The following is a 25,089-nucleotide window of genomic DNA, read 5'->3' on the forward strand; positions in this document are numbered from 1 at the left end:
TGCTTTTGCTTCTCACTTCCTTGTGGGTCCTTGGCCCCTGACCTACCCCTGTTCTAGACTTACAGGACAAACAAGGCTGTTCACAAGCTGTTGATTACCTGATTATTTAGGTTTCTGAGGTGCAGTACCACTAGTGGCTCTTATCAGCACATTTAAAACTGTAAACACTTACACTTCATATCTCTAACTTTGCATACAAGAACGATAAATGCACCAGAATAGGATATATGAGATCCAGCAGATCGTAATGTAAAAATTGATAGGTTGCACAAGGCATCTCCAAGTTATGCATATTTATATTCATAAACAAATATTTATAAAGTGTAGGGGAGAACTGTCACATTTTAGTGTCTCACAACTTGAAGGGTAGATTAGGTCTCTTTTCCGACTGGTTCCAATAAGGTTAGCAACATCCTGCTGTGGTTCAGCACTAAAACCTTAGGTGCATCTCTTCTCTTCTTCCTTGTCCATGTGTGAACCTTTCCTTGGTAAAGTATGAGTCTGCAGCTAGTCGTCATTTAGAATGTGATGTAAAATATGGCTCTCCTGACTGCAATACTAAATTCACTATGTCAGCAGCTCTCCATACAAATGGGTTTCCTGGCAAATGCCTTAAATGGTTGTGAATGTTGAATAGAGAATTTTCTATTTATATCTTGCACCCTCTGATGTCCGTTATGGCAGTTATCCATCAAGGAAAGCAGTGACTGTCAGTTCATGTTATAATTTGTGATGATTCTATTTGCAAAGAGTGGACTAGTTCAGAGGTTCTCAGATTTTTAATAGTAAGGCCATCTAATGAATTACTGACTGCTGCTTGCAGACCAGAACCTGTCACTACCAAGAAATAAGCACTAGTAGATTAAAAATAAATTCTCCATCTTTGCTCTTCAACAAATCAGAATGCATCTCCCTATTTGCCTCCCCACAGGATCAGTTTTGCTTCCAAAAGTACAAGTGGGACATCAAGGCCGTGTCTACACGTGCCCCAAACTTCGAAATGGCCATGCAAATGGCCATTTCGAAGTTTACTAATGAAGCGCTGAAATGCATATTCAGCACTTCATTAGCATGCGGGTGGCAGCGGCGCTTCGAAATTGACGCGCCTTGCCGCCGCGTGGCGCGTCCAGACGGGGCTCCTTTTCGAAAGGGCCCCGCCTACTTCGAAGTCCCCTTATTCCCATGAGCTCGCGGGAATAAGGGGACTTCGAAGTAGGTGACGTCCTTTCGAAAAGGAGCCTCGTCTGGACGCGCCGCGCGGCAGCAAGGCGTGTCAATTTCGAAGCGCCGCTGCTGCCCGCATGCTAATGAAGCGCTGAATATGCATTTCAGTGCTTCATTAGTAAACTTCGAAATGGCCATTTGCATGGCCATTTCGAAGTTTGGGGCATGTGTAGACGTAGCCCAAGAGAGGAGAAACTGGGTGTGAACATGAAGAGGAGAAACCACCTCCACATTAGCTGCTGCTAATGGGCCACATCCTTGCTGACTGAATTGACCTGGTTTCTCCTCTCTTGATGTTCACACCTCCACATTAGCTGCTGATAATGGGTCACATCCTCAGTGACTGAACTGACCTTGTCAACTCAGGCCCTCCTGTTGATTGGGACTCCCTCCTTTTCATGAGTCTATAAATTTAGACCCCCCTCTGGAGCCCTCCTCATGCCTCTGATGAAGTGGGTCTTTGCCCATAAACGCTTATGCTCCAAATAATCTGTTAGTCTATGAGGTGCCACAGGACTACTTGTTGTTCATGGCTACAGGGTTGGTCACATGCTGTAGCTCATGGTTGCAGAGCTCAGGGGTACCCCCTGAGTTAACTATCATTAAGGACCTCCCCTTTGCGTCTCCGAACAAATGGACCAGAGCTTGCATGGCCTGAACGACACCTGGGCTAACCTTAAGTCCTTGAGCATCCACCCCCAGCCACCCAACAGCACTCCTTCTCTGGCAGGAAAATCACTAGGTCTCCCTACCAGGGACCGTTCCCCAACCTCCGTCGTCTCAGTTGAAACGGCAGCAGAAGGAATGGCAGGCGCTGCCATGAGTCAACCCAGGACCACGGTCAGGGTCAGCCAGGCAATCCCTCAGGGTCCCACCAGGTATTTTAAGGGTACTCTCCAGAACAATGCACCACTCTCTCTTTTCCTCTTCTGGGACTGCTTTGTTCTCTTTCTACTTGAGCCTGGACATCTATTGTCTTGGACCACTGGGTTCTGGAGATGATGGGAAGGGGATATGTTATCCCCTTCCATGCTCTGCCTGCTTCTCATCTCCCTACCCTGCCCCTCTTCAGGAACCTCTCTCATGAGATCCTTCTGCGGGAAGAGGTTTGCCAGCTCCTCGACCTGGGGCCAGTGGAGGTGGTCTCTGCGGAACAGGTAGGGACAGGTTTTTACTCCCATTGCTTCTTGCTTCCTAAGGCAAAGGGCAGTTTCTTCCACATTCCAGACCTTCAGGGTCCCAGCACCTTTGTGGTCAAAACCAAGTTCGAGATGTTGAACCTGGTGTCAATTATCCCCTACCTAGCTCCCAGAGATTGGTACGCTGCCCTCTGTTTAAAAGATGCCTACTTCCATATTTCTGTTGTGCCATGCCACCAGCATTTCCTCCACTTCACGGTGGGCGGGGATCACTACCAGTTTATGGCCAGCCCTTTTGGCCTTTCTATGGCTTCCCCGATTGTTACAAAATGTCTCGCGGTGGTCGCTGCCACTCTCAGAAGGCAGGAGGTCCAAGTGTTTCCATAACTGGATAGTTGGCCGCTTGGCTGACCAGGTGAGTGCTCATATCACTTTGGCCCAGGGCCTTTTTTGAGATCTGGGCCTTCTCCTCAGCCTGCCCAATCAACCCTAGTGCCCATCCCCATCATAGAGTTTGTGGGTGTGACTCTGGACTCAGGGACAGCCAGGTCCTCCCTCCCCAGGCCTCATTTTCTGGTAATCAGCTCCTCGGTTCAGGACTTGCAAGCATGCCTGGTAACAACAGCAAGAACCTGCATCTCTGTGTGCTTCCCCACCCTGCTGTTCCTGTATTGTTAACTGCTCTCCCAATTCCAACAACCTCCCCCGCTTGCTTGTCATGCATGACCTTCTCCAGCATTTGCTTTGGCAGGCGCACCAACAGGCAGGAGTCTTACAGCTGAGCTGGCCAGCCAGTGAAAAAACATACACGGTTCTCTCTGGTCCCTGGGTTGCGGCACCTCTTAGCGATGTGTTCAACTACCTATCTCATAGAACTGGGAGGGACCTTCAGAGGTCATTGAGTCCTGTCCCCTGCCCTCACAGCAGGACCAGTCAACATCCCTGACAGATAGATAGATAGTATATATTTTTAAATAACCTAATTGACCCGGATCCCTAAATGGCATCTCAAGGATTGAACTCTCAACCCTGGGTTTAGCAGGCTAATGTTCAAACTACTGAGCTAGCTCTCCACCCGCAGGGCAGGGAACATGCCCTTCAGGACATGGAATTTAAAAACATTTTGGAGAAGATACCAAAAAAGCTCATTTCTCGGGGCGGGGGGGGAACCCACCTTTGGAAACCACACATACACGAAGAATAAATGTAAAGAATGTCCTGATATTCCCTGTGGGTGGGTGATCAGGGGAGGGAGGGTGGGGTCCTAAGCAGAGCAAGGGTGGAGTATTAGCTTGGTCACAGTCAGAAGCTGCTGTCTCCCCAAGAAGTTTCACATGCACTCATGCTTTAAAGGAAAGCTTTATAGTGCTGAAAATGCACACATTCCTAAACAGTAACAGAGAGGAAGCCGTGCTAGTCTATACATTATCAAAACAAAAAGCAGTCAAGTAGCACTTTAAAGACTAGCAAAATAGTTTATTAGGTGAGCTTTCGTGGGACAGACCCACTTCTTCAGACCCACAGACCCACAGGTGTGTCCCACGAAAGCTCACCTAATAAACTATTTTGCTAGTCTTTAAAGTGCTACTTGACTGCTTTTTGTTTTGATTCCTAAACAGGGTCTGCATCACAGCTTTGTCTCTTCTACACAAGGAGTTAACTCCAGGTGCCCCTCTCCTTGCTTGCAAAGCTGCACTGGGAAAAAATGTAAAAAGAACTGCCAGGAAAGAGTGCCTGTAGAGAACCTCCAGATCTGGATACAGAGCCCTGGGTGAGCTGGAGGGCGGGCAGGGTTGCACATAGAACCTTCTTTGTTGTGTTGGTAAATATTTGCTCTACTGAAAAATACTGCCTTTAATGCTTTTTAATCTCTGCCGCCTCACCTAAGTGCTCAGATGTGTGTCTAAAATGAACAGTGTGCCAACATTATTCAGTCTCTTCTGTTTAAGGAAAGATGGGGGATGGGGTGTGTGGGGAAACATCAGACACTTTGTGACATTATTGGATTTTAAAATGAGCAGGAGAACCCTTATTGTAACCACTGTCCTAAGTTTGTACCAAAGCTTGTTCCAAATGGGCAAGGTGAGGAGTCTAATGATAGCTGGTGACTCACTGAACTTGTTCATGCTGCTTGTGTGTCTGTATCATTTGTATGTTTGTGGAGTTACAAGAAGTGGCTCTCTACTTGGCATTGTAGCCTTTGGAAGACCATCGTGGGAGGCATGGCAACCTGTGGTAAAAGTGTTCCTCGTCAGCTGAAGCAATAGTGGGTTTGAATCCACGTCGCAGGAATTTAGCTGTGGGTAAGGGGACCCTGAAGCTCCTCCATTTTGTCCTCAGTCTTCCATCTTCAGTCTGCAGTCTTCAGCCCATCTCATCACTTCAGGAACATCATTGGCTGGAGTGTTATTTCCAAAACAAAATGAAAGCTGAAATCCTCATTGCATTCCTGGAGGTGGGTCTGTTTAACAAAAACCAAACAAAAAACAGAAACAAAAACAAAAAAGAGAACTACCCTGATAATTGAGAGAGTCTGAATCACATAGCAAGCGTTAGCAATGCTGGAAAAATAAGGAAGTGTTTCCTTGAACACTTCCCCCCACCACACCCTTGGTTTCTGCCCTGGATAGCATTAGAATGTGTTCAGTTCAAAGTAGAAGTGTGGGTGCCTTCCCTGGCAACCACTATAGCCTTGGTCTGCCTAGGGACTTTGGCCTGTCTGTTTGCACCCCTGAGCAACATTTTTATCCAGGCCTAATCCCCAGCCTGTACAGCAGTGTGTTGATAGGAGGGTGTCTTCTGTCATATAGCTGCAGATCTTGGCAACATGGAGTGCTTACACCAATGGAAGAAGCCCTCCCATTGGCATAGGTAGCATGTTCGCTGAGCCATAATCTATACTACAAAATTTGGCCGATGCAAGGCACCTCTCCTTGCTCTAACTCCGCAAGTGTCTACACTGAAATTCTGCTCCCACCAAAGTCACTCCCCCACTACTAAGGTTCCTTTTAAGGCGGGGTGGGCAAGATGCAGACCACCAAGCCACCAGCTGGCTGGGCCCCACAGGCACACAGCAGGAAGTCCCTTAAAGCAATGTGGGTCTGCCCCCATGCAGCTTTAAGGAGCTTCCTGCTCCAGGTAGCTCTCTGCTCTGGATGCCAGGAGGAGGGGGAGGTTTCCTGTGCTGCCCCTGTCCACCCAGCAAAAATCTCTCAGCTCCCATTGGCCCATTTCTGGCTAATAGGAGCTTAGAGAGTAGGGGGACCATCTATCCTGGTTTTGGGATGCCAGAAAGGCGTCCCAACTTATTTTAGAAAAGGGACTTATTGTCCTGTATTTTCCGCCAGCAGGGAGACCGCAGGTTAGTCTACTTTCCTCCTTCCCCAGGGCTCAGGGAAGCTGGGGGAATGTAGGCGGCTGCCCCATCCCTGCCGCTTCCGCAGGGGAGGTTGGGGGAAGCCGTGTGGGTGCCACACATCGCTGCTGCTTCCATGGGGCTCCCAGCAGTGCTGGGGGCTGCTGCGGCCCGGAGCTCAGTGAGGGTGGGTGGCTGCTGCCTCCTTCCTGGCCCCTGGGGGCTTGGAGGCACCACCCCTCCCCCCATATCTCTTGGTCCAGTATTTGGGACTGGGAGATATGGTTGCCCTATCAGAGAGCCATATGGAGCAGGCTTGATCAATCTGGAGCTACAGCAGGCAGGGAGCCTGCCTTAGAGGGCTGCTGTCTGGGAGCTGCCTTGGTAAGCGCCTCTTGGCCAGAGCCTGCTTCTGGCACCCCAGCCGCTCCCTGGCCTAGGCCACCACTCAAACCCTCGGCACCTTCTCTTCCCCGAGTCACAAGGCCTTCCCAGACCCTGTACCCCTCCTCACACCCCTTCCCCAGGCCAGAATCCTCTTCTTCACCCATACCCACTCCCAGCCCCTGCATCCCAGCCCCCACCCCAGGTCACAACTCCCTCCTTTGCCCAGATGCCTCCTTAGACCTCACATCCTCTTTTGCACCCCAGTCTTCTGCACCCAACCTCCAGCCCAGACCCTGCCCCCTCTCTAGAGACAAGTGTGGCCCTTCACCACTTACCAAATCTGAATGGCCCCCATCAAAAATTATTGCCCACCCACAGCTGCCTAATCAGTGCCCCTCAGGACTGTTGCACGTGGAGCGGTTATTGCTGCCGCAGCCAGGAGGAGAGAGATGTGCTCGTCTGGCTGCGGCCAGGGAGCTGCTCTGGGAGCAGGAGGAATGCTCCTTCCACCACAGCAGAGAATTGCTGCAGCCTGGGAAGAGACACGCTCCTCCAGTCCCAGCAGCCGGGCTGGATGAAGAGAGGCTGAGGAGATCCCCAGTTGACGACCACTTTGCACTGTGACTTTCTCACTTGGGGTGAAAAAACACACCTACATTGTAGTGCAGCAAGTTACAGCTCTGTTAGACACTCTCGTTGCGGAGGTGGTTTACCTACTGCACTGGCTGAGCTATCTCCCAGTGCTGGTGCTGTGATCATGCTGCCAGGGCAGCGCTTTAAACTTAGAAGTGTAGTTAAAGCCTCAGAGTCTCTCATGTCCCCAGAAAAGAAGTAGGCCTTCAGCTACCAGCAACTAATTCATCTTTTTTTGCAAACACTTAAGACTTGTACTAAAGCTATTCTTGACTTTCATGTAGCTTACCTTTTCCCCCACTGCTTGGGACTCCTTACAAAAGAACAAGGAATGGTGATAGGTGAAGAGCTTGCTAAAAGCAACAGGAAAAAACAAGTTACTGGGTAGGCATAACTTCTTTTAGCTGACTCTCTCCTCCCTGTTTCTTCCCCAGCCCACCCCAAATGCAAGTGTGCTGAAGGTAGCATAAGCAATGTTATATGGGTTATGGCAGGAAAAGTGATATTTGCATTACTGTTTAAGATTATCTTGAGATCTTTTTTACTCGGTCTATCCAGAGCACTTGTTGAGTTCGGGAGGAATACTGTGACAGTCTGTACCCCCAGCATTTACCGCTTTCAGGAAACGATGCTAAATCTTTTTACTGAGTGTGTCTTTTGAGTTATCATGTGAAAACTTCTGATTTGCTGATCATTATTGTCCTGATACAATGTGTGTAACAGTTTTCCAGATCTGAAGAAATGGGTCTGTCCCACGAAAGCTCATCACCCAATAAACTATTTTGTTAGCCTTTAAAGTGCTACAGGGCTGCTGGTTTGTTTTGTCAGGTTACTTTATTAGGCATGTAACAGCTTTTTGCACACTCAGGTGAGGCCCAGACTCAGGGGCTGTACACGCAGCATAATACCACAATCCCAGTTCATGTCGCACAGCCCACAGGTTTACCTACTAATGTAAATAATTCTTTCAGGTAAAGACCAATTCTTTTACAGATTGCATAAGGAAAGCTTATTAATTTAGTGTGTTGCTGCCTATTTTTCTATAAACATAGCCACAATAGTTGGAATGAGTTTTGCCTCCCTTTTTACTGTAAGCATATTTACAATAGTTGTTTCAGTAATTATTTGTGTGTGTGTTGTCTTCACAGGGTCCTGCTCATGTCTACTATAGCATTGGGTGAAGAATTTAATAAGGAACATGGGACATCTGCTACCTTCTCTTTTTCAAGGAGTTAAACTCCGCCTAACCCTTCCTCCCTTACCCCCTATTCCTGGAATTTGCTCGTTACCTCTTCCTTTTATTAACAAGATGAGTGAAGGAAACACATGTGCAGGGAAATATTTATAGAAGCCACCTACCGCCTAAGTTCTCCTATGTTCCTCTGCTAGGAAAGGAATGTAAATGTGAGCTGAAGCTGCATAAGTAATAGAATAGAGGCAAGTATCAGAGAGGTAGCCGTGTTAGTCTGTAGTTTTGAGAACAACAAAAAGTCTTGTGGCACCTTACAGACTAACAGATATTTTGGATCATGGTTGTTCGTGGGCAAAGACCTGCTTAATCAGATGCATGAGTTGGGGGATGGTTTCAGAGGGGTATTTAAAGAGTGGTGTCCCAGTAAGAGGGAGGGCCAGAGCTGACAAGGTCTATTCAGCAAGGTGGAAATGGCCCAGTGTCAACAGCTCTTATCAAAAGAGGAAAAAAACAGTCAGATCAGATGGGGATGTGAGCCATTGTCAGCATCTAATGGGGATGCTGACAATGGCTCACATCCCCATTAGATGAACCCCCCGCCTCCGTTCATGCATCTGATGAAGCAGCTCTTTGCCCACGAAAGCTTATGCTCCAAAATGGAGGCAAGCTCATTAAGGGGAAGCAGGTGGGAAGGGCAAATACCAAAAGGCTTCCAATGTGTAGAGCTTATCTAACTACCTCAAACTGTAACCCATACGTCTGTGAGGGAAGCTTCTCTCACTGAGTGGAAACCAACCTCCAGGCCAGTCACACTGCTTGGTGTTTGACGAAAAGATTTTCTGCTCCCCCAGATGTTATTTCCATTGTCCATTTGTGTCTGCTTTCCACGTCCTGGTAAAATACGAAGATGTAAGAGATTTATATTGCTGTTCACATAGTGCTCAGCTATCTGTTAGGTTTTAGCATATGACCTCCATTCTTCAGAGGCAAAACCATCATTCAGAAAGAAGTCGAATGATGGGAGGGAACAAAAGGAACCTATGCGAAGGGGAAATGAGCATAAGCCGTTTGATTAAATCTGTGTCTTGGACTTTGGGAAACAGGACTGAGTACAGCGAATAATACAGCATCTTAGAGATGGTTTGGCAAGTTGGTGAGAACACATGAATGACAAGAGTGAGGTCCTCTGAGCAAAGTATTTCCAGTAACACTGCTCCCAGACACTCAAATGGAGCAGGACACTTATGTTACTCTCCACCCCTGTAGGGGTGCATAGGGCATGACTTAATCTTTACCATTTTCCCTCTTTCCTCTCCCACCCAGTTTGCCCAGATGCGATCCCCTGAAAGAAAAATCATCTCTTGTTAGTCAGGGAATGAAGGGTCTTGAATCTTAAGTTCAGTCTCTCATGTGGCTGTACAGTACGGAACAGCAGCTTTTAGGCTTGCTTGACTATTGCTCTTTTAACAATGAATGTTACAATATCAGAGTGCCATTGTGCATTTTATTGGGTAGCAGACTTCCAAACATACCCACCGTAGCCTATAACGTGTCTAAAATACATAACTAGCTATAGTAGTATATTCATAGAGTAAAGTATCTAAGGATCAAGTTGAAAATTGTTTGAGGAAACTGCCATGTAGAGTTCTTTCTTGATGTAAAGCTGGTAATGAAAGTAAAAATCTCAGTCATTGTACTTTCAAACTGGAGTCTAAGGAGAAATCCTACAGGACAGCTAAGGATTCATGGACTTAGAGAGGGAGCCCAGCATGGGAAAGGAGTGAGAATTCTCTGAACGGAAAGACTTCTCAGAAACTTGGAGGGGCAGCGGAGCTTATATAACAGGGTGAATTGGAACGTACAGGAATAAATTAGTGTTCATTCTGGATGCAGCCAGATCTCCAAGCGCAGACCCTCTTAGCTACTCAGTTGCTATATATTGGCTGTGTCTACACTAGCCCAAAACTTTGAAATGGCCATGCAAACGGCCATTTCGAAGTTTACTAATGAAGCGCTGAAATACTTTTTCAGTGCCTCATTAGAATGCCAGCAGCTGCGGCACTTCAGAATTGATGCGGCTCGTCCAGACTGGGCTCCTTTTCGAAAGGAACCCACCAACTTTGAAATCCCCTTATTCTTATCAGCAGTCTGGACGAGCCGCGTCAACTTCGAAGTGCTGTGGCTGCCGGCATTCTAATGAGGCGCTGAATATGTATTTCAGCGCTTCATTAGTAAACTTCGAAATGGCCATTTGTATGGCCATTTTGAAGTTTTGGCCTAGTGTAGACACAGCCATTGTCTTTCTAAAGTAGGGCGTGGGACCATTTTTCGGGCCAGGCCATGGATCTACATTAAAATAAGTTCCAAACAAGCACACAAAAAAAAGGAAAAGAAAAGAAAAACACTCCCTGACCTGTCATGAATGAATGCCTGTAAAGGATTAAACCCAGAGATGATAGGTTCTTTGTTGACCAGCAGCCAGGGTATCCAATGGGGAGAGAGGGGGCTTTTTGAATTGAAGCAGTTACCACTGAGAAGTCTTTCTTTTGGGTGGCCAGAGGACGGGGGGAAGAGAGGGATGAGTCTGCACCAGGCTTGATGGATTTAGTGAATATCCAGGCCTCAAAGAAATCTGGGAATAAGGATATGTAAGTGGAAAGGAAATGTTTAGTTGGACACTATCAGGTTATTTTCTTATTTTGGGTTTGGCACAGGACTTCTCAGGCTGGCTGATGCACCTCCTCCCTACCTCCCCCGCCCCCACCCGTAAACTGACATGACTGGATCCCAGGGAAGTAATTCTGTGCTTCAGTCTAGCTTTTTTTTTCTAGTTGCTCTGTAACACCATAATAAATCACCTTTTTAAGGCAATGATTTGATTCCTGTGTCCTGGAGAAGGGTCCGTGTATTCATGCTTAAGACTGAAAAAATGCCGATCAGAGATTGGTTTATTTTTCTGTTCTCTTCGTTTTCAAGTTAAAGGAGGGTTAAGGTTACCCCAGAAGGAGACATCCCAAATGTGATTTCCTGGGTGGCAAAGAGGGGTTTTCTCGCGTGGGTGATGGCAGCTACCTCCAAAGGTGGGGAAATCTGGTGACCTTGGAAAGCTTTTAAGCATAAGCCTATAGAGGCAAGGTGTTTTTAAGGTCTCTTGCAAGCTGCCGTCTTCCTCACTCAGCACGTCAGAGTGGGGAACTGCCTTGACGCTTCCCAACAAGCTGTGGATTCCCCCTGCAATGGGTCAGTCCAGTGCTCACGCTCTAGCCATGCGGGAGCAGAAGCGGGAGGAAAGGTGCCCAGAGGCTTGAAGACTTGTCATGCAACTAGAAGCTACGAGCCTTGCCAGGGGCCAGATATGGATTATAGGGTCTCCACCTGCTGCTCTAAAGCTTTTTTGGTTTTGTTTTTTTCCTGTGCCCACTTCCAGTGGTGTTCTCTCCAAGGCAAGGAGGAAAACAGTAGAAATTCTGGGTTTGCATTTGGCTTTTTCTTAGTAGGATGCTTTAGGGATTGAAATTAATTTCTAGTCATGCCCCACCCACAATGCACCCTCTCCCAGGTAATTTCTCTCCAGTCCCCTTCCTCTTTTTAGTGTCTGCTACCACTTTTCCCCTTGTTCTGATTCTTCCTGTCTAGCCTTACCCAGGGGACTGCTTTCCCCTTTCTTATGGCTCATTTTGAGCACTGGGTATTATGGCATAGTAATAAAATGAAATTTAAGAAAAGAAACACTTGTATGGGAAATTGATGGAAATTTCAAACAGTACAGTCTTTAAGTTGATACTGTTGAAAAGAATAATTGGCTGAAATCGGACTTCAGGTTTGCTCAAATTTGACAGATTTCCTTCTTGGGTTGATGGCATGAACACTGCAGCGTGCGCTCAGTAATGTTGAAGTTTAAACTATTTTTCATTGCAAGTATAGTCTAGTTTGAATTAAAACTTTTTTAACTTTTCCCTCCTGTCCAGTAAATGTGTGCTGTCCTCCCACATTGTGTGTCAGGTATTCTAATCATGTAGCCTGAAGCTTGGCTCTCAGTGGAGCTAGATTACTTTGCAACTGGGAAGCTTCCTAGATTGTCAGTGGGCATGTTTTTTTCTGTGTAATAACATCAGTCTAAAAGCATCTTATATGTCTTTGTCACTCTGTCTTGGTCCCTTGTTTAAATCAAGTTCCAGAGAGTAGTAACCAAAAAATCATTACCAAGCAATCTCCTTCTGACAGCTGTTGCGCAATAGCTGATGGTGGTTTCCATGCAGTGCGTAGGGGGCATTTTTCTGCAAGACACAACCCAACCATTCCAGTTAACTTCCATGTTGGGGTCACGGGCTTCCCATTCCAATGAGGTTTTTCTGTGCATCCCCCCACCATTGTTTTAGCGTCAGTGGAAGCATGAAGTAGACAAGGTGCTGGCCTTGTTAGCACTGTATCACGTAAATCTGCTCGGAGCAGGCCTGGAAACAGTTGGTAATTACAGATTCAAGTAGCCAGTCGTCACTACCACTTCCATCCCCACTTGCATGGGTGGAACTGCTAAGTAGCGCTGGGTATGTCTCTAAAGCATTTTGAACTGAGCAGTAGAAAGCCTCCCAGCGTGATCTGGCAAATTTGCAGTAATGGGGCTCATGCTAGTACTTCAAAATAGCTGTAGAGAAAGTGATTTGATGTGGTGGCTTGGGCTGAGGGTTGGAGCCTGAAATCCACCCCTAGTCCTCAAAGCCCCGACCACAACTTCCATTTATACAGTTAGTTTTAGAGCACAGCATGAGCCCTGCTAGCCCAACTCTGTTGACTTAAGCTAGGAGGCTCATTCGTGCTCAATCCAAAATGTTATGTAGACATACCCACTGAGGTGTGAAACCCAAAACCCATTGGGAACAAGACAGAAAAGGGAAGTCAAAGGTAGAATGGACATGAAAGTGAATTCATGGTTCTTGTCTCCCTTTATATCCAAGACATGCGTTCGGGTGCCATCCCAGTGGGTTGCAGACTTCTGGGGGACTTCCTCCAGTGCATGGATTGATTTAAATTCAAGGTAGTAAATGTGCACTTTAGTTCAAGCTTGGATATAATTATTGTGTGACACACGGTTCATAGCCAACATCTCTGGTCTCAGTCAAGTGTCCTGACATGATCAGTGATGTATGGAATGAGCTATTTTTTGGTCTGAATTTCATTGTTCGTACATTTTTCCCTGTAAACCTATTGAATAATACACATTTGGGTGGAATGGGATTTTGGGGGTTTTCTCTTTATCTGAATTTAAAAATCTTGTCCTTTTTGTAGTCAAATGTGTTCTCAAATCTGAAGGTCTGTTGACAATACCTCATTCTGCTGAGCCCAGTTCTGAATCTTGGGATCCGTGTAAGTCATGTGTGATTTAACCTGGATGTTGATAAATTGCAGAGCTACAAAAATGATTTATAGATTTAGAAAACTAGCCTTCCATGGCACTCAATGAAGAGAATGAAACTCTTTGTAGGGTTACGGAAAACTTTGTTTCTAGGGCTGTCAAGCAATTAAAAACTTAATCACAATTAATTCTGCTGTTAAACAAAGAGAATATCATTTATTAAAATATTTGAATGTTTTTCTATCATTTCAAACAGTGATTTTCAATGACAACACAATAAATATAGTGAGTACTGTACAGTTTGTATTTTTATTGCTAAATATTTGCATAGAAAAAATGAAATAGTATTTTTCAAATCACCTAATACAAGTACTGAAGTGCAAGCTATTGTGAAAGTTGAGCTTATAAATGCAGAATTATGTTTTAAAAACTCTGCATTCAGAAATGAACAGATGTAAAATAGCGATGGGTAACTCAGATTAGTTAGAGGGCTACGTGAGTGGCCCTCCATCTCAGCAGACCACAAGACTGAAATTGGGCGTGTGCACTAACTGTGACCCCAAAAATATATTTGCATCTCCTTCTTTATCCTGCCTTTTCAATACCAAGTGGTTCATTATTAGGGACAGATTAAATTGCCAGCTCTGTGTTGTGTGCAATCGTGTGCCCTTTACTTGTGCCCTTGTATAGATGTGTGTCACTTTCCATTTTGCCTTGGGTTGCTCAACCTGCTCCAGCACTTTCCTCCTAGCACTTGTGGAGTGCTGCGAATAGGCTGTTTCGTGCCTCATCCCTGCTCTTTCCCCTCCCTTGCAGAGTCAGCAGTTCAAGTTCTGGGCGGGAGAAGAAGAAGCAGGCCGTGCGGTGAGGCAGCTAAGTCACAGTGGTCTGGAAGTGCTGGGGGGGAATAGGTAAAGGTGGTGCCCCTAGCATGTGAGAAAGGTGGAAGGGAGGGGAAGGTGTGTTCATAGGTTGCCCACCATTGATATCAAACATCAGCATCTGTAAATCCACTCAGTCCTACTTCTTGTCCACTCAGACAAACAAGTTTGCTTTACATTTTCAGGAAGTTATACTGCCCTTTTCTTCTTTACAGTGTCACCTGAAAGTGAAGCCAGGTGTTCTCATGGTGGTGTTGCAGCCACCATCACAAAATATTTACATGCCAGATGTGCTGGGTATTCATATGACCCTTCATGCTTCATCTACCATGCCAGAAGACGTGTCCATGCTAACAACATGTTCTGCTTTATAACAATACAACATGTGTTTGTTTTACTCATCTGAGTCACATACCCCCAACAGAAGATTCTCCTTTTTGGTGGTTCAGGTTCTGTAGCTTCTGCATTAGCAAGTTGCTCTTTTGAAACTTTGAAAAGCATTCTCTCCACACTTTATTCCTCTCAGATTTTGGAGGGGAGTTGGGAACCAGGGGGCAGCCTTGCTCCTGGCTTCCCTCCACTTGCAGAGTCGGGAAACTGACCCCCTGGTTCGTTTTCTGGCTTCAAGGAGCGGAGAGGAGCTGGGCTGCTTCTGATCACTGGCTCTCCTCCACTGACTAGAGCCAGGAAATGGAACGAGGCTGCTGCCCTGCTCAGTTTCCCATCTCTGCAAGTGAAGGGGAGCTGGGAGCTAGGCTGCTGCCAGATTCCCAACTCCCAGCCATTTGTGGGACCTGGGAAACTGACCCCTGGTTCCTTGGCTCTCTGCCACTCTGAGAGCCAGGAAACTGACCAGCCCAGCCTGCAGCCTGGTTCCCAGCTCCCCTCGATTTAAACGAAAATTCAAGTTGCATAGGGGTTGCAGAAACACATCCCCCACATAACTCAAGGGTTTACGGTATTTTCTTAATGAGCATAATCAATGTGGAAGCATGTCCTCTGGAATGTTTTCTAAAGCGGAGGGATATAAAAATATTCAGCATGTTTGGCACATAAATACCTTGCAGTGCCTGCTGACAAAGAGCATATAAACAAATGTGTTTTATTTTAGCAGTTGGCTAACCAAGAACTAGGACAGCATTTTAGAGCTTACACGTTTTATTTTGTTTGTTACATGCATCTGCTCAATCTACATTTGTCAGATGTACGTTCACAATAGAGATTACACCCCTGTGTTTGTATGAGGTAAATTGCAAAATGCTATTTCTTTGATTTATGCTTTTTAGGGTTCACATATTTATAAGAAAAAAATCAAGTGAGCACTATACATGTTGTAATTGAAAACATAGAAGAACATCCAGAAGTGTTCAATAAATTTCAATTGATATTTTATTGTTAGCAGTACAATTAAAACTAAAATTAATCACATTTTAATTGATTTTTTTTCCTGTAATCGCATGAGGTAACTGAGATTAATCAACAGTCCTGCTTGTTTCAAAACTAAACTGATTCTGTATGACTCAATTTAGAAAGCTTGCACTTCATGAAGATATGTAGGTACAAAACAGATTTGAGGCCTTGTCATTTGTGTGTGTGAAAATGAGTGCTGACCATCTTAAAGTAATGGGCAATAGCTATACATCTTACCTTACACAGCCGTTCAGCGCACATGCAGCACAATTTGCTGCTTTTCTCTCTTCCTTTGTAGTGAAGAATATTTTGCATTAAAGTGGGAAAGAGTTTCTTGAGCAGCGTTTTTTAAACTGTTTTCTAAGGAACACGAGTGTTCCATGAATAACTTGCAGGTGTGCTGCAAGCGTTTGGAAAAATACACGGCTGGTATATATTTTCTGTTATTCAAACCAGGTATAATGTTACTTATTCATTGCTGTGCTACTTGATTAAATTACTTAATTTTGTTTTTGCTATGGATGTTACTGTTTGGTGGGGTGGGGGGGTGTTTTATTTTGGGCTCACAATTTTTTAAAGAAAATTTTCATTAAAAATATTACTGTTTGGTGTTCCAAGGTCTCAGGGTTCCAGAAACACTATTCTAGAGTTAGTCTGCCCTGCTGCGTACTTACTACTGAAAGTTATCCTCCTAGTGTAAAGTCATCCTCTACAACTGCCACTTTTGACGCTGGTTTCGTGGAATCACATCATATCAGGGCAATCAGTGACTTCTTTTTTTTTTTAAAAAACACTTGATTGATGATTGCGATTATGAAGTAGTGATAAAGCAGGCCTGAAAGGGTTTTTGCAACTGCTTTTAAACAGCTATCGGATTTAGGATTGCCTTGGAAAAATCAGTTAGTATGACAATGATTCTACCAACAGATTGTAGCTTCAGATATGGAGTGGGGGAAGAACTAAAATTGTTCCGTTTAAAATGCTCATTCTGCCCTACAATAGGGTGAGATAAAAATGAAATATTGAGCAGTGTCAGAACTGTCTTTAGAACACTTGTTTTTTTTTAAAAAAAAAAAAGTATAATCTTTGCGTACCTGATGGCTGTGGGAATTTATGTAGATTTTAAAAGCATTATTGTGGCATGAAGTTACTGATTGCAACTTGCTTCCAAAGGGTCTTAGTTTCTTTTGACCTAGGACATGACATATATGCCATATTTGTAGTCTTTTGTGTGCTTCCATATGAACCAAACATCTTTTGACAAATGGAGTTTCCAGTGCAAAGAGAAGGGAACACTACTGTTTTCAGGACATTGAGAACTGGGGCAGTTTGTTTCAGCGTAAATTGTACCATGTTTATAACTTGGTGGGTGGGTCTTGTTTGTCAATTCAAGCCAGAGGACATTCAGTATTCCTCTTGGGATCCTGCGGTCAGATCGACTATCTAAGTTTTTGTCCCTACTCATCTTTTGCTTTTAATTAGACTTGCTAATTTCAAATTGGGCCCAAAATTTGGCTCACTTTTTGTAAAAGCGAGATTTTTTTCCAGCCCAGTAAATGTTTCAATTAATTTCTTTTAAATGCAGACAGACTTTTTAAAATCACCATTTCCTTTTTGTTCACTTCCAAAATACAACTCTGGGATGTTCAAAATGCAGCTGACCACAGGCAAAAGTGAAACTGACTTGCATTGAGTTGCGTTCTCAAAGCTGAGAAAGTAGTGTACATACAATATAAGTTATAGTGGATTTTTAGACTTTTGTGTTCTCATCAGGTGGGCGTATCTACCAGCCTAAAAGACACTAATATCAGGGTCTAGACTCAGTTTGGGCAACAGCTTTCAAAAGAAAAAGGGAAGTTAAGATGCTCAGTGTAATTTTTATTCTGTTGATGTTCCCCCACCCCAAGGGTGAGCCCCACTTCTGTTGCTCATATCTTGGGTAATGCCATATAATTTACAAAATAGAGGACTTGATAGGTTTGTGCTAGTCCTGTAATCTGCTAGTAAGCATTTCTGAAACACATGTAGTGGGATTATCCCAGAATATAGTTTTAATGGAAATAAGTAGCTTAAATCAGCCTGAGTCCAGGCTTTCCTCCACAAACTAATATATGTTTCTTAGTGAGGATAGGTCACACCAATACATACAAAAGTGAGTCGATTCAGTTCTGTACTTTTCTCCTGATTACTTCAAAGCAGTCTTTTTTCAACCCAGTGGTCTTGTCCCTCTGTCCTGGATTCTGATAATGGGGTTGTATGCAACCTTGCTTATCTGAAAAATAATAAAAATGACATTTTCCTGTGTTTTGTTGATTTATGTACCCAAAGAACAAAATGATGTAACCTATAATTCTTCATAAGTCATTTTATTTATCCATTATATTGCAGCTTCATTTGTCTTTCTGAAGTGTTATCCACCATTACCACTCCTCTTCACCTTTTCATGTGATTTTTTTCTTGCGTTCTCTGCCTGTGACTCAAATTTAATTTTGGAAAAAAAAAAAGTTTAAAGTTAAGATGGCCGTTAGGTCAAAAACATTGATTTCTAAGCTGTCCCTTTTGAAGTCTTCTTCAGTTACGTTATTTGATGGACAAATTCAATGAGAAGTAAACATGGCTTAGAGGGTAAAACCCTTTTGGATAACAGATAGTAACAAAAGATGCTGTTGTAGACAGATACTGCTGAATTGCTCTCATCCCTGTGGTAGACAGGAGGATGTGCTGAGATGAATGTCATTAGGATGCCTGGAGGCGAGGCAGGTTGGAGGCAAAGGGGTGAGAGTCTGACAGACTGGCATAACCCAGCACTTGCCCTTTAGTAACCATTCCATTTTGCTGTGTTTGGCTCTTCTAGGTTCACCAGAGGCTTTCTCCCTGGCAGAGCTTGAGAGTGGTCCATTGCAGTACAGTGGTGCCCTCTGATGGTGAGTTCTAGCAAACAGTTTTTTGTCTCTCTTCTGACTTTCCAGCTCAAATCACCCAGTGTGATATACGTGATGGTTTGTTTTTGTTTCCCTGGGATGCAATCCAGTTTTTTCTCCAGGGGCTTGAAAGGAAGTTGCACGATGAAATAGTGTTCATAGGTGGCTTGCTTGAAACAAAAAAAAACAGGCTGCCCCTGTATCTCTTGTTGACGTTTGGACAAATGCATGCACATAACCCTTCTGGGGAACTGCTGGTTTTCTTTCCCTGAGTTTTCCCAAGTTCTGCTTCACAATGGTAGCACCTCCCTCTGGGGAGAAAGGAGGAAAATGAAAGGATTTTTCATCATCATCGGTTCTGTTCCATGGCTTGACAAGAGAGTGGTCTTTGCTTCAGAAAGGTTTGATTAACATTCATGCCCAGAAGCTGTACATCATGTCTGCAGCCCTCTTCACTTGCTTTTGAGAACAAGAGGTCTTGAAGGTAACGTGCATCTTCTTACAAATGCCACATAACTGCGCCACTAACCCAAGCCCTGGCACTATTTTTCAAAGGAGCTGCTGAACCCCAAGGACAACATAATTTTACTTTTGCTTTTCCTAAATCTTCTCTCCTCCTACCTATAAACAAGCCATAGCTTTTCACGCCAGCTCCCTCCAGAGTCAGTCTAGGCTCCTTTTGAAATAGCTGGAGGGGGTCTCACCCCATCTTCATATTTCAAGGTCATTGGGGTCTGAGAAAGCTGTGGAAGCAATACCATGGGTCACCCATGTTTTATTCAAAAATAGAAGAGGAATTTATCGTTTCAAGAGATCAGAATTTACAAACTGGTACAATGAATGCACATCTTATAAATATTACTTTAATTTCATGTTTTTTAAGCCTCAATCTTGTCTCAATCTTTGACAAACAAATTTAGATTAATTGTTGTACAGGTTGTGGCCATCTTATAGGGCATGTGTTGTGTGTTACACGCCTTTTACGTCTACATGCAATGGAAGTAGTTGCATCTGAAATCTCCCACAATACAGCCATGCAGTTTCAAGATAAGAGAAACATTAATATACATTTCTTCTTCATCCACCCAAAACAATGAATTATAAATGGATGAAATTTCCAAGGGGTCATTGCCAAAGGTCTTTGTGCTAGTAGTCCAGTTTTGTGTGTATTTGAAGAAAAATCTTGGGAGAACACATCTATAGTCTCGTATTACAGGGTGAGTCTCCATGTTGGTCAAAATATACAGGTGCTCCAACTTGCAAATATTTCCTGCTGAACAAATTAATAGCCCAGAAGTCTTAGATTGATCTGGGATGCTAGTCAAATTGGTAGATAAATATGAGAGAGACCAGTCACAGTTTGACCTGTGTCATTTGTGAAGAACTCTGCTTAACCTTTCTAATATCGACTTTTACAAAACTACCCTTAAGAAAGGAAGAATATAATTGGCCAGTAAAAATTCATGTTAATCAGTCTTCTACTAAAACTACATGCAATACCCAGTATTTTTAGGTGACAAATATGTAATAAACAGTGAACTTACTTAAAGTGCAGCTGTACCAATTACTTACTAACTTGGTCTTTGACTTGGTCATTCATTCATTACTAAAACAGTTGGATTTTTTAACAACCAAATGACTCTGATGCTAAACTTTTCAGTAGTGTCCATGTGTGACATAAAGGCAAGGGAATCTGCTGCTAAAGAAGGTAATCTTTTTAGTGAAATGAAGAGCCTGATATATCAATCTCCTCATGCTACCAAATGGAAGCAGAAGGACTGCATCTACACTAGCAAGTTCTTTTGAACGATTTTTTGAAAGGAGGGGGCTCTTTTGAAAGATCCAGCAGAGAGTCTGTCTACACACAAAAGTAAATCAAAATAATGCAGCACTACTTTCAAAAACGCTCTTCCTTTCCTGTTTCAGGATGAGCGGACCCTTTCGAAAGCTTTTTTTTGGAAGGAAAATGTGTAGGTGTTCCACTGGCCCGAAAGAGCCGTCTTCATGGGACCTGATTTTTCGATCTCTGGCCCATTCTTTCAAAAGAGCAGGGGCTGGGTGGACCCTTTCTTTCAAAAGAGCAGGTCATTCCTTTGATCTGTCTTTTTTTGTGTGTGGATGCTCTGTTTCAAAAGAAGCTTTGTCGGAAGAGATCTTCTGGAAGAGCCTTTTTTTGAAAGATTTCTGTAGTGTAAATGTAGCCAAGAAATCTAGGTTGTTGTCTAATTATGTCTGTATACCTCAACTGTAGGCTGTAATGCTTGTGCAGAAAGATCCGGTGTGGTAATGAATTGATGGTTTTCATGTACAAATTTAAATATAGTGTGTGCAGTAAATGCACACACAATAAAACTAGAGTTTACTATCTAAATTTAGAAACCAGATATAACCCATTTTAAATGTACAAGGGAGAGTAAACAAAAGGAAGGAAGAGTGTAATTTTGATAAAATTGTGCAACTATGTAGGATAACTTGTGCATAATGTGATGAGTTCTGAATAATGCATCTGACGAAATGCTTCATGGCTCACGAAAGCTTATTCTCCAATAAATCTGTGGCTCTATAAGGTGCCACAGGACTTCTCATTGGTTTTGTGGCTACAGACTAACACAGCTACCCCTCTGACATTGAATGATTTAGACTTTCTCACCATGTATTTTGGCATTTCACTTTTATTCCTTCAAGTAATTTTGTTAAATGCTGAGCCTTAATTATTAATTTGACAGGCCTGTGATTTTTAATGTTAAATACTTTCCCAAGGCAATATGGATACATTTTCTTTAAAACCTGTGAAGAGGAGGAGTAGTAGTAGTAGTAGGCATCCTTCAGTCTGCATAGACTATGGATCGCGCCCTTTATAGTTTCAATTGAGGACTTCATTTACAGCATCTACTATGACTATGAAGACCCACACAAGAGTGAGAGTCCTTGCTGCATCTCTTGCAGATGTGGTGGGTGTCTGGCAAGTCCTTAGTGTGCTTTCTGTGCGCTCGCTTCTCCTCTGTTAGCTGTCTGATCCTCATCTCGCCCTTCTGAAGGCCCTTGGGTAACCCCTGCCTTCATCTGCTGCAGTCGTCTGCTAGTTCCTCCCAGTTGTCCAGCTCGATGTCTACCTCTCTGAGGTCTCTCTTGCAGACATCTTTGTAGAGCAACTGGGGGCGTCCAGGAGGTCTTTTGCCAGAGGCTAGCTCACCATACAGGATGTCTTTTGGAATCCTTCCATCATTCATCCTGTGGACGTGGCCAAGCCAGTGGAGCCGACACTGCCTGAGGAGGGTGTGCATGGTTGGGATTCCAGCTTGCTCGAGGACGGTGGTGTTGGTCACTCTGTCCTTCCATGATATTCCAAGGATGCGCCTGAGGCAGCGCAAGTTGGAGACGTTCAGCCTCTTTTCCTGGTGGGCATAGAGGGTCCAAGTCTCGCTGCCATAAAGGAGGGTGCTGAGGATGCAGGCTCTGTAGACTTGCATTTTGGTGTGAGTGTACAGCTTGTTGTTGTTCCACACTCTCTTGCTGAGTCTGGACAGAGTTGTGGCCGCTTTTCTGATCCTCCTATTTAGCTCAGCGTCCTGGTGCCCAAATTTCAGTCACTTGTCAGGTTCAGGAACCTTAAGCCTCACGCACCCAGCGAGGCAGGTGAACTGTGGCAGGACAGTACCCTATTGGCTGGGGGCTGCCCAGCTTGAGGCGGGCGGTGACTGTCCAGTGAGATGTGAGGATCTCTCCCACCGTCGAAGGCAACACCTGGCGCTCGTTCTCTACGCCAATTGAGCAAGAGCTTATAACCGGCATCTGTTGCCTCCCGTGTTGATGCAACGCTGCGTAAGACATATCAGCAGCCTAACTGTCTATGTAATGGTCTTTCAATATAATTGTAACTAGTCAGTCTCTAAATAGCTTCACTTAAATCAGTGCATTTCTCCCTTTGTGCAGACACTCCTGAAATCAATTTTGATTTGCAGTCCTCAAACTTATTTAAGAACATCAACACTAAGAATGTGAAGCAATTTAATTACATTTAATTAGAAAAAAAATTGAAGTGAGGGCAGTTTCTGAAGGCCTGAGCTACAGATAAACTAATCTGGGACTAGAAAGTGTACTGTGTGTGCCTGGATTTCATCTTCAGTCATCATAAATATTGTGTACTGGAGCAAAGGTGGGGAAAAATGAAAACCTTGAGAAGAATCAAAGGCCGTGGAGTCTTGCATATTTTATTAAGGATGTATGCTACTAACCTTCAGTTTTCCCATTCTTTGTTACTTGGAAAACTTAATCAACTAAAAATAGGTAGGCTGGCAGCTTTATTTTATTCCTCTCTCTCATCCCATCTGTTTGTTGTAGCTGTTGAAGCAGGGACTTTCTGTGTGTGGACAGCCCCTAGCACAATATGGATGTTGTAATCATGCAAATAATAAAATAATTACCTTAACTCATATACCTGTGTCAAAATGTACTTCAGAATGCTTAGGAAATTGAAAATGTGTTTATCTCCAGCTTAGCTTATGCAATAATTTAGTGTAAGTGTTATTTTTGCTCCCCTTCCTCTTTCGATGTGTGAGGGATATAGGGACCCATAAATATTAGATTGAATGTCTTCTAGCTTAGAAAATGGATGGATATTGCTTCTGATTTCAGAGTTCTGACTGACCTCCTGTTGGTCATCCTTAATGCTGATTTATTCATTCAATATAAATAGAGAAAAATTGAATTAATCAGAGTAAAAATATGTCTTCTCTAAACCATATCTTTTTTGCTTTGTCTCCTAGTGTGTGATTTGTCTTTGTCTCTCAGGCTGTAGTGTCTTTGAACTAATTTATTTTGTCTTGTGAAATGTCAAATGTTTGTTGGTGCTCAGACTAAATAATACTTTTTATCACTGCTACTGTTAATTACCGTGCAATTTTATCCAATAGCTGTACTTTCATCATATCTCCAAGAATCACGTTCCACTGTAAGTCTTTCCAGCAAAGCACTAGAAATGTAATGGTTCCTGTAAACCTACGGGGAGAGAACTGTGGATCCCCTTCAGAAGATTGATTATTTTGTCTGTAATTGTAAACAGTAATTCAAAACTTAAAGCTTCAAATCTATTTGCTTGCTATGTCTTCATGGGCTAGAAAGAGAACTGTTATACAAGGTACTTTTCGTTATAGTGTGTACTGGAGATGGACTATCTTGAGTCTAATATTCTTTTTCCTAGATGTGACAGTGGTATACCAAAATGGGTTACCGGTGATTTCTGTGAATCTCCCATCCCGGCGTGAGCGTTGCCAGTTCACACTAAAACCTATCTCAGACTCTGTTGGAGTTTTCTTACAACAGCTGCAGGCAGAGGATCGGGGAATTGATCGGGTCGCAATCTACTCCCCAGGTATGGGTGTTTATGCAAACCACTGGACTATACACATCACCTTATTCCATCCACCTATGGCACCTTTTCACACCCTAAAGATTTTTTAAAATTCATGTCTTGAACATGTCTAGATCCTAATCCTTAATTAGTCCATCTGTGATTTGTCTTGCAGATGGCACGCGAGTAGCTTCTTCAACTGGCATAGACCTCCTACTCCTGGATGACTTTAAACTGGTCATCAATGACTTAACATACCATGTTCGACCACCAAAGAGAGGTAAGTCCCATTTGTTGCATCTGAAAAATAACTTCAGAAATATTTAGTAGGAAATTAGAACTTATTATTTAAGGAGCTACTTCAGTGTCTCAGATGACAGACCCTAGCTGACATTTAAAAAGGGTTTATGAAGGACATTTATATAAAAATAGGTTGTTTCTAAAGTGTATCGCTTGTTGTCTAATGAGCCAATTGAAGTTCTAACTTCAATGTTTAAGTCTCTATAGCGTCAAGTGGTCATAAACTAACATACATCCTGGTCTCAAGATACATGTCGACTAACAGAGAAATGAATAAAGAAAAATTAGAGAAATTGCTTTAGGCTTTTTTTTTTTCAATTAATTTAAATACGAGAGTGAAGTATTCCAGTAGCTTCAGTTTGGATCCAAAACGTGACTGCTTTTAAAACTGAAGCACTTAAGCTATGAAATTTTTTTTTCTGAATATGGCAGCTACAGTGTGCCCAACAACCACTCGTGATCAGTAGAGGTAGCATCATCTGACCAGCAAAACTGTTACCAAAGTTGTGTTGACAGTTGAAAGATGCTAGTGAAATCAGCTCAGCGAAATGTGTTGAGGGTTGCGAACAGGGACAGCACCAGCCTTTTGTCAGTGTGAGGGCTGAAGTTAGCTAGTCAGAAAATTGGGGGAGTTCCATTATACCTGTTAAGGGTGCACACACAGGACCACTGAAGCCCCCCTACTGTGCTGGTCAGTCGGGGGTCTACTTTATTTACAAATTAATACTGAGGAACATTTTAAGGCATAATGCAAGTTAGCAGAATTAAAAATAAGCTTCCAATTTTTTAACATTTACTTTTCATGGCTTTCTTCTGCTTGATTTATCATTTTTAATATTGAAATTGAAGTTTGCTGCATGGAATGTATATTGGCTAGTATTTCATTAGATAAGACTCATTTACTGCAGCCTGCCTGGTAGTCCTGGGAAGCGGTGGCTGCTAGT

The 25,089-nt window shown here is 43.6% G+C and overlaps 1 protein-coding gene across 4 annotated transcripts in view; it reads left to right on the forward strand.

Moving 5' to 3' along the window:
- The window catches only part of MCU (mitochondrial calcium uniporter), a 127,639-nt gene that overhangs the window by 93,986 nt on the left and 8,564 nt on the right, over positions 1–25,089 (forward strand). For all 4 annotated transcript variants that reach the window (XM_074999503.1, XM_074999504.1, XM_074999505.1 and 1 more), the window contains exons 2-4: positions 18,429–18,498; positions 23,696–23,866; positions 24,021–24,125. In XM_074999503.1, the coding sequence (XP_074855604.1) occupies positions 18,429–18,498; positions 23,696–23,866; positions 24,021–24,125 (346 nt within the window). The remainder of the gene's footprint in view (positions 1–18,428; positions 18,499–23,695; positions 23,867–24,020; positions 24,126–25,089) is intronic.

This window comes from Carettochelys insculpta, chromosome 7 (genome assembly GCF_033958435.1).
Source record: "Carettochelys insculpta isolate YL-2023 chromosome 7, ASM3395843v1, whole genome shotgun sequence".
Lineage (NCBI taxonomy): Eukaryota > Metazoa > Chordata > Testudines > Carettochelyidae > Carettochelys > Carettochelys insculpta.